Source organism: Cloeon dipterum, chromosome 2 (assembly GCF_949628265.1).
Source record: "Cloeon dipterum chromosome 2, ieCloDipt1.1, whole genome shotgun sequence".
NCBI classification, from domain to species: Eukaryota; Metazoa; Arthropoda; class Insecta; order Ephemeroptera; family Baetidae; genus Cloeon; species Cloeon dipterum.
Genome location: NC_088787.1, coordinates 31,129,709 through 31,139,434, shown reverse-complemented (window position 1 = coordinate 31,139,434; position 9,726 = coordinate 31,129,709). Strand labels below are relative to the sequence as shown.

The 9,726-nt window shown below is 42.3% G+C and overlaps 1 protein-coding gene across 1 annotated transcript in view; it reads right to left on the bottom strand.

Moving 5' to 3' along the window:
• Positions 1-393: 393 nt before the first annotated feature.
• The window catches only part of LOC135936324 (inhibin beta chain-like), a 42,541-nt gene continuing 33,208 nt past the window's right edge, over positions 394-9,726 (bottom strand). Inside the window, exons 2-3 of the mRNA XM_065479088.1 lie at positions 5,148-5,404; positions 394-3,567 (exon numbers count right to left, since the gene is read on the bottom strand). Of these exons, the coding sequence (XP_065335160.1) occupies positions 2,959-3,567; positions 5,148-5,404 (866 nt within the window). The 3' untranslated portion in view covers positions 394-2,958. The remainder of the gene's footprint in view (positions 3,568-5,147; positions 5,405-9,726) is intronic.

Here is a 9,726-nt window from a genome sequence, read left to right as displayed (position 1 = left end):
GCACGTTGCTGAACAAAAGATATAACCCTTCAGAGGAATGAGAGCAATTTTATTCGAAAGCCGTCGTCAATTTAAATAAATTGTGCTTTTGAGTACACGACAGGAGTAAATGGCAGTTTTTCCGCTGAGTGGTCGGGAAATAAATCGGACTGGAAAGCACACAGATGCTGTTGTTGATCGGAATTGGCATACTTGAACTGTGTGCAGCACTAAAGCAAATATATTAAAAAAATGCAGCATCTTCTTATGGGAGAAGCAAATTGCTGCTCCTGCTGACCAATTGTCTCGAGATTGGGACTGCATCCAACATCAAGCAAGAACTGCTGCAACGAGCTGCAAAGGTTGATGAAACCCGACGTGCGAGAGGTGAAAAGAAAATGAAAATCTGCGCAGTTGCTTTTGTAGTAATTATAATATTTATTAATCTAGAGAACTAATGCCTCATTAAATGCATGAGGGCGCTTAAATTACAATTGTTCGAATAACAGATCATGTGTGGGCAGATTCGTTGGGTGGCTCAAGAAGGTGGAATTTTTTGTGTTTTTTTTTTTATTTCATTTAATTTCTTCGACATACTATGCTGGTCGCGTCAAATGATATACGTACAAACCAATAAGATTCTCCTGTTCCGCTTACAATTTATATCAATTGATTTCACTCCGATTTGGATTCGCTCTCTTTTGATCCAGGCAGTGGGACTCGTGTTAAATTTCTCTCATCATTAAACAACAACAACTCTTACTTTCTCATCACAACAATTTTGCAGATCACATTTTATTTCGCGTGTACAATCGGGTTTTGGCAATTCCCGCGGAGTCTGGGCGACTGCCGGGGTCTCTAAGATTAGGATTAAACTTTTGGTGCTACTCTACTGCTGGTTCCTAGTGACCCAGACTCCGTCGCCGTGGAGCTTCGTAATTATTTATTGTATCAGTCGAATTTCGAGGGGCTTCAACAATCTGTCACATATCGTTTTATTTTTTGTTTGTTTTTTTCAGCAACAGTTAACGTAGTCGTACAGAATTTTTGCGTATAACTTCTCTCTGTCTATTGTCTTTCAGATTGCTTAGGATTATTGCACGTTGATGAGACTTGCAAGGAATGAACGTGTGGAATGGAACGGGCTTCTCGATATAAGGAGAGTTTGTGTCGATCTCTCGATAAGCCGGCGGCGCAGAAGGACTCTGACTGGAACGCCCCTTTTCAAAGGCCATTTCTGCGTCCATTCGCTTACTGTAAAAATATTATGATATAGGAGTATTTTGTAATTTAAAAGCGAAATTGCGTGGATACTTTGTTGCATGGTTGCACAATGAACTTCTACAGAGTGAATGAGTGTGAGTCTGATCGCTGCGTTAGCTCATCCTATTACGTGTTGGGAAGGGGTTGCTGGGAATGATTTTACTGCAGTCAATACGGATAATTACGAGTGTGCTGTTCGGAACTGCTGTGTGTAATTATAAGGCATTGCTCAGAGAGGCGCGCGCGCAGTGTTTGAGCTTCTGGTGATCGTGGAAAGCGAGGCAGTGGCTCCATCTGTCACCAGGAGCACAGCTTGCTTTTTACTCGGTTCTAATTATGCACATTCATAAGCCTAAGTAAGTAGAGTGATGTGTGTAGGTGTGTGTGACTGCTTGGTGGCGAAGGTATTAATTAAATGCAAGGAAAACGGGTGTGAAAGCAGCCGCAAGCGAGAAATGAGAGAATTATTAGCATATTTTCTTTGAAACATCTGTCGATTTCAAGTGGTTGTGGTGTGTGTTTGAGTGTGTCTGTGTGTGTGTATTTACAATTAGCAATTCAATAATAATGATGACCTCTGCTTGGTAGATTTTTACAACATTTTACAACAACTGGACTCTTTCTCTCACTGTACAAGTCTCGTTGCTTCTTTTTTATACAGACCTTACATATCGCAGGTGATATAAAACCCCACAACGAGGCTCTGGTCCCCCATGAAATTTCGCAATACCCTACAAATTATTTTCTGTCAACTCAACTCGTGAGAAGGGAACGAAAACGAACTGCGGTGGGATCGAAGGACTCTGTTATAGTGCGTGGTTATACGTAGTGTTGCCGCGTGCGTCTTTACACCAAGCGCGTACATTTGCAAACTGCTGATTTTTACTTTTTTGGTTCGTACCGTGGTGACGTTTCGTAGGTTTCTAAACTATCGTCATGCGCTCTAGGAAACTACGAATAAACGGTCTGTCAACTCACATCTAAAATCTAAATCGCTAGTGGATTAGAGAAGGGATATGATAACGTGAAATGTACTTTTCATCTTTTCCACTTTATGTGTTGCTTGTTATTATTAAAATTTGGCGTGTAAGAACTGTGCTGTTAAAATCTGCTCTTGTCATCAGCTGCAAATGTCTGGCTTCTCGTCATCCTTATGGGGGAGTGAGTATAATGCGTTTAATATCGTTTGAATACTTTTGATCAACTTTTGAACACAAGCAGTACACATTTCCAATCGGGTAGAAATGGATATGTCCCTTGAATAGTTTGCTCTCAGATCGTGCAAAATTTGAATTAATTTTTGGTTTGCGCAACGACGGGACGACCGCTGAAACGAAAGCGAAACTGCAAACGGGAATTTTGAAGAGAGAGAGACGGACGCACTGATTTTCCACGTCAGTGCAAACGAGAATGTCGCGTCGTTGCGCAAACCAGCAGCGCGAGAAAATAAAGGTAGGGTATTCAGGGAGCCAAAATTCTAATCGTATCATCACAGATTGATCGGGGATTATCCCGTTTAAAAGTTGAAAGGAGAGTGGGCGCGAGTCGGAGTGCGCCTGCGCCGAGTGGTCGTGCCCGCAGCGACTGCGCAGTCGGGGTCGGTGCGCAGCTAGCACGCGCCTCGCACGCATCTAGTATCACCAAATGCTTATTTTATTTTTCGAATCGATTCGCGCCGTCCAGACTCTGGACGCACATCACTCGGGAACCTGCGTCTTAAGGACACCCGCACTCCTCGACAGTCATCTTGGGCAGGTCCTGCTTCACAATGTTATTGTCTCTGTCGAAGTAGATGAGCGAAATCGGCGAGAACTTGACCGGCGAGCAACACGGCTGCAGACCGGCCAGCCGGTTGCGAGTGCGGTATTGCGCCATCACGTGCGTGTGGTAATTGAGAAAGGTGTCCGGAGTGCGGTGCAGGCCGCACGTGCCCCGGCAGTAGTTGGCCTCGTAGCCGTTCGGCCTGATGATCCAGTCGCTCCAGCCGATCTGGGTAAAGTTCACATAGAAGCGCTGCATGCAGCACTGTTTCACCTGGTCACTGCACGTGAGCGCGTGCCGCTTCGTGCGCTTCGGCACGTCAGGGTCCGTGTGCACCACGAGGAAGGGCCGGTGGTTGGGCTGCTGCGCCCGCCACCCCCCGCCCGGCCCCTTGAGCGGCTGCTGCACCAGCTCGCTGCAGCCGGCGCAGTCCACCAGCAGGTGCAGCTTGTGCCGCGCCGACGCGGCACCAGAGTACCACTCCTGCACCGTCTCGGTGATGTCGAACTTGAGCCAGCCCAGCGCCTCCGCCGACATGTCCAGCGAGCTGGCCAGCTCCAGGTCCTGCAACACGATAACACAGGTCATCCGTCAACTCTCGCATTGCTACGATTGCAACCCTGACAACCCAACAAGTGGCATAGCAGAACAAAACTAAATTAAAAATAAACTGCAAATGGCACAGTCATGCTAAAATAATTGTTTGACTGTAATTATTCAGTCTTAACAAAAAAAAGTGGTTGCTGGGTTGATTGGCGGTTGATTTAGAGTCCATGTCCAGGAAAGGTACATAGTTCTAGCATGAGTCTCATGATCTTGATGGATTTTTTTTAAATGAAATTATGCCCCAACCGAAAATGCTATTGAGAAACCCCTAAGATTTGAACTTTATTGAATTTCGAGTTTTAGAATTTTAGTCTTCTCCTAATCGGTCGTGCAACAAAAATCCGGAAACCATTGCATGAACTCGTACCGTCAAGTGGAACACCTTTCCTTTTGACCTCAAAGTGGGTGGTCACTAAAATCGAGTTTGTGTACTAAAAAAAAAATTAAAATTGCTATTTTAGAGCGACAAAAATAGTTTAGACAAGTTAATATTTGGTATGGATCTTAGCCTGAATTTTTTAATTGAAAAATGAGAACTACAAAATTGATACTTTTTCGAGTTTTTTTTTAATGTTGGCGCTTCCAAATCTCAGCTTCTAATAGTCGGATTTCCAAAAACCAAACAAAATTAAACTCGTCTTAACCTTCCCCAAAAGCCAAAAGAAAAGATAAGACGAGTAAATTAGTATTAATATTTTGTAAATTTGACTCTTAGAACTCGAGATTTAGTTGACAAACTGGTTTTTGATTATGACACCGTCCGAAAGTTAAAGACTATTTTCACCAAATCTCAGCTTCTAACCATGAAAATTACAAAAACAGCACATTATTCGACTCTTCATGATCTCCCCTAGGTAGCCAACACAGTCTAAGGTTGTCAACCCCTTTTCTACCCCATAAAGAATGGAGAAATTAAAAAATACTGCTTCAATTCGTGGCTTAAATACGGTAGTGTTCTAATTACAACCAATTTTGGGTAGGACTAGGCACTTGCACTCTCGGGATGAAAACTTCTTTAGCTATCTGGGGGATGTCAGTATGAATCAAGCGGTGTGCAGTTTTTGTAAATCTGATGGATATATGGCTTAAAAATTTGATTAAGATTCTCTCCTGCCAGAACTTTTATTACCTGGACTTGTGGGCACTTTCAACAACTAAAAAATGATTTTATAAATATGAAAACTATATCAGACTGTCTAGTCATTGTCTAAAAGTATTCCAAATTGAATGGAAAATGTAATGAATTTTGTGTTGATAACCAAAACACACACAAAAACGACGTTTTTTTATAGTTTTTATACATTTTTCTGTATATTCAAGTCTGTTAAGAGAGTTTAAGATTCATAATTACCCATCAAGGATAAATCCTCTGACTACACGAGAATAACAAAAGTTGTTCAAGACGAAAAGTACACTTTTAAGCCTAGCTTAAAGCAATTTCCAGTGGAAAATAAAACTCTAACATGCAAATATGCAAATAAGAGGCTATAGAAAAGTAGAAGAAGTGTATATTTTTTCGTTTTCTCGCTTCAACGTACCTTACTACTAGGGTACGTGGCATTGATGGACGCCGCGACATTGTTCGCCCTGAACACGAAGAAGCTGAAATTTTTATGCCTCGGCGAGTGGTGATGGTGGTGAAACTGCGCGGGACCGGCGCCGCTCAGGGCGCCGCGTAGCACCCCTGGCCGCAGCTCCATGCGCACCCACAGGTTTGCAGACTTTATCCGCAGGTCACCTGCGTTCTCCTGGCTGTGCGAGAACTCGAGCAACGTCTGCTCATTGAATCTTGGGCCTGAAACATGAAATGGAAAGTCAGTAATGGAATTAAATTGGGGTCTTATGAAAATGGCACAGATTTTAGAGTGTAAAATTGATCGAAATGCAGCCATCGATTCCCCGTTGGCTCGCATTGTTAAAAGGCATTCTCAGGAGTGTCTAATTGTGAGCAATAGGAGATATTTGAGCAGTCCGCGGATCTAAAATACACGCTGCCCAATGTCAGAGATGGCAAAAGGTGGATAGTTTAGTGACTCGAAATGCTCAAATAGCTCAACGGGCAGGTTGGAGGCGCCACTTGTTGGTTTTCGCACTTTTCCAGCGGCTTTAGGGACAAATAATGTCTGGCGTTTCGATAAAAAACTTCGGTGCGGGGAGGCCTAAAGATCGCCACATTGGGTTCCTCTGCGGCGACTCGGGTCCCATGTTATCCGCTCGGCGGTGTTATTGGGACCTGGGACCCCGTGAGCTCATAGCCCACGGGAAGTGCTATGCAGAGGTTCGAAAAGAAAAAGTGCAGTTCCGGTGCACATCCATCGTTCCATCCGGCGCTATCACTTATCGGAAGCAGAATAAATCGCGGCGGAGAGTAATTTCGGCAGTATTATGGCCATAGATATTGGCACGCGCGCGCGTGTGTGTGAGCATCGTGATTTATCTCGGCAAAGCAATTAGGCTGCCGTCTCAGCTGATATCTTTTCTGCTTTTCGTGGACGCGTGGGTAGGAGGTAAACAAACAGCTTTCTCTCTCGCTCTTGTTGCAGTGATTTATCACTGCACCCGTTCGCCGGCGATTCTTTCAGCCAGGACTCCTCTTTATATTCGCCGAAAAGCAGCTGTGGCAAACTTGTCTAGTCGAATAAAGCCAGTGAGCAATGCAGCTAGTGACAGCTCGGCAAACGCGTGTGCAACAGAAAACACTCCCAGCTTTATTTATGGGGCAGCAGCAGCAGCAGCGTTTCAGGGCTTCCTTCCATTAGATGATTTGGGACTATAACTTTGGAGGAATCTGAAACTTCTGGTTTTATGTCAGACTGATTACTTAGTTTGGTATTGAAAGGCGTTTGAAAAATTGCTAAATTACGAAAGACAGCGTATGTTGGGTTATGAATAAAATTTAAAATAAATATTGTACTTTTTATGGTTATACAACAAATATAAATACATCTTGAATGTCAAAATTTTTTCTTTAAAGTAATAAATCTAATGAAATGTGATTTTGCCCCAATTTTTTGGTCCTTTAAATGCTAGTGAAAGTGAAGAAAATGCTTTGTGAGTAAAATTCTATTGAGATTTATTTATCCATGAAAAAGAAGCCGCGGCTTTTTGTGCTCCAAATAAGCTGCTTTTGCTCTCGCGTCACAATAACTCAGACACATTATTCTTATTCTTTCTCTCGGCGCGGCAAAAATTTATGATTTTTACACTTTGCCTGAGATGTTTTTATTGGGTTAGGGGAGAGGCGCCTGCTCACAGCACGAGTTCATTGTTTCGTGATATTTTCGCTGACTTATAGCAAGCTAAATACGAGATTTTGCATGTGGCGCACGCACAAAAAGAGACAAAGCTCCTTCTGCAGATGCTCGTTTTGACTGGATACAGTGTCTCTGCCGCTCAGGCGCAAAAAATCGCGTCTTTCCGCCATGAAACTGAAGCCATTTTTATCCTGCGCTTTCCTCGCCATTTCCAAAGGCAGCGACTCAAAATAGCTCTTTTAAAACTTTATAGTGCTAAACTTTTCGCATGAAATATCGCCTCGCGCCGCCAAGTTTGAGCCTTGCCTGGCCAATTTCGAATATAATTTTCGCCTTTAAAGGGACAGCATGATGATTGCGCAGATCTGCATTAGCTGATTTATTCGAAATGTGGATGATAACAGATTTTTTCATCCCATTTCGCTAAAATTTTAATAGTGAAAATATTTTATATAAAGTAAATGCAATAGAATAACAAAATCCGGCGATATAAAAGTTTTTATTTTCCTTTCAAGGCAGTTGGGGATGGGTTAAGCACCCTTTAAACCCTTCAGCTGGTCAGGGGAGGTTCAGACGAGTCTGGCGATGGTTATTTTTTGCAATTCTGGTGGTTAGAACCCGAAATTTGGAGTTGTAAAAATTTGCAAAATGCAGAAAAGTCGCAAAATTCGTGTTTTTTTCTCAAAAACAATAAGGAGCAACACTTTTTAATTTTTACATAAGTTCACAGATGTCATAAGACAACTATCAAGCCCCTTTTTAAATTCCTATAAATGTATTAAATTGATTTTTTTTAAATTAATCACCAAAACTAGTCTTTGGACTTCGAATTTTGTGTCATTTTAATCGGACTCAGCGAAAGCAATCCAAATCACATTTTACTTTTGAAATTGCACAACGTGGAGATGAGATACTGATGTCTCAAAGTTTTCCGAAATTTTCCTCTAAACCCGGAAAATTTTATGAATCAATCTAATGGTAAATTTCGTTGAGTTTGCTTGAATCCAGAGCAATTTTGTCCTCTAACTTGTGATGTTTTAGATTTATTTCTTGGTCATTTTAGGAATTGAACGTTTTTCTTAGGCTAAAAATTATGTTTATTTAATTTAGAAAAAACGAATATAATCTAAAAAAGACATCCAATAGATTAGAATTGTTCAGTATTTTTTCTTTTTCAAGAAGACGTCTGCTAAATTCAATAGCAAACAAGAAAAAAAGTGAATCCAAAACATCTCTCATAATAAATTCACGATTTAAAACCACACAATCGATACATGATATTATTTACGACAAGAGTCGTATAAACATTTCCTTGCCATTCCCACCAAGTAGACGTCGAACGAGGAAAAGAGTTTTATTGTATTCAAAGGTTGTTTCTCTGCTCGTCTCGGATCAACCGCAATGTATGTAAATGCTCGAGTTGACAAGCCAAAACTGGATGTGGGAATATGTTTCGCAATCGCACAGCACATGAAGTTGAAATGAAAAAAATAAGCGGTGGTCGGCAGGCGAATCCAATCAAGTAATGCACTCGAGCAGCCAAAGAGCTGACGTCCTTTTTATTTTCATTAGCGCAAATTATTCCGGCAGCAGTAGCAGCAGCAGCAATTGGCTTCGATCTGCTGCCAGTGTTTTTCTGCGTCACTCTCTGGATTTATTTTCTCGCTTTTCCTAACGATAATAACAATCGCATGCGCCCGGCCGGCATGGTAATGAATATTATTTAGTGCGAGAGCCGCCGCTGCTCTAACACGCTGCTTTTTCGTTCTTCGCGGCAGCCAAGAGGCGGGCGATGCGTCATTTTTAATGGCTCGTGCACTGCAAGTCTGCCCTGCCCGCAGCAAAGAGCGAGAAGAAAATTCAAAAAGTATTCCATCAAAGGGGCGAAAAAAGTGGCGTTTCTAAACGGCAGCAGCGGCAGCGTCGCGCCGATCTATTTGTCTGCACTTTTTAGGTCATTATGAAGGTTAAATTATTGTTTTGGCCGGCGGATTTTTATGCAAAGCGGACGCCGTTTAACAGCCTGGCTTTTTGCCTCCGCGTCTGCCGACGATTAATCAGCACAACGGCCCGAGTAATTTTTGCACTTTGTGCCTCGTTTGTCACTTTTCGGACGGAAATGGATGGCTTTGCCAATATGTGGGCCAGGCCAATTCCACGCCATTTCACTTCGATCTAGTTTTTTTTCTATTTGAAAACAAAATTGGCACCACCTTTGTTAAATGAGGAAATCGATCAATCGCACTCAAAGTGGTAAAAAATTATCTATTTATTCTCCGTTTAGATGAACAAAGTAAATAATTACAATAATATGTACAATGCTAGTCGAGCACGTTTTAATTTTTCATTTCGAGTGGGCGGGAAGCAAACGAATAAGATTTATGGACAGTGGCACAAATAATGCTTCTAGCACGAGAAGATTTAATGCTTCTAGCCGGACAGATATCTGATGGAGGTGAAAGGTCGGCTCTTGTGAGTGTGTGTGTGTGTGTGTGTGCGCGCCGTTTGACATTTTCCGCCGGTGCCGCCCACGAGTCGCGAGTCGGAGGCGGTGTAGGCAACCGGTTGGACGCGGCAGACGGGCCGGCTGCATAACTGCATTTTCTCTTTGTGCTCGCGCTGGCTGAAGGTTAACCGCGTTCAAACTCTCAAGGTGAACTCACCGCAAGGACGAGCCATTTATTTTAATTTCTCTTTTATGCATCGGCCTTATTTTGTCAATGCTTATAAAAAATAATAAGATGTCTGGGTTGAGTTTCCTTGCATTCTACAGGAAAATAGCAGCAAAAATCAGTTTAGGGTTAAATTTAATTTGAAATTCAGCTAGGAAGTTTTGGTTTTTACTATAAAACCAATATATAAT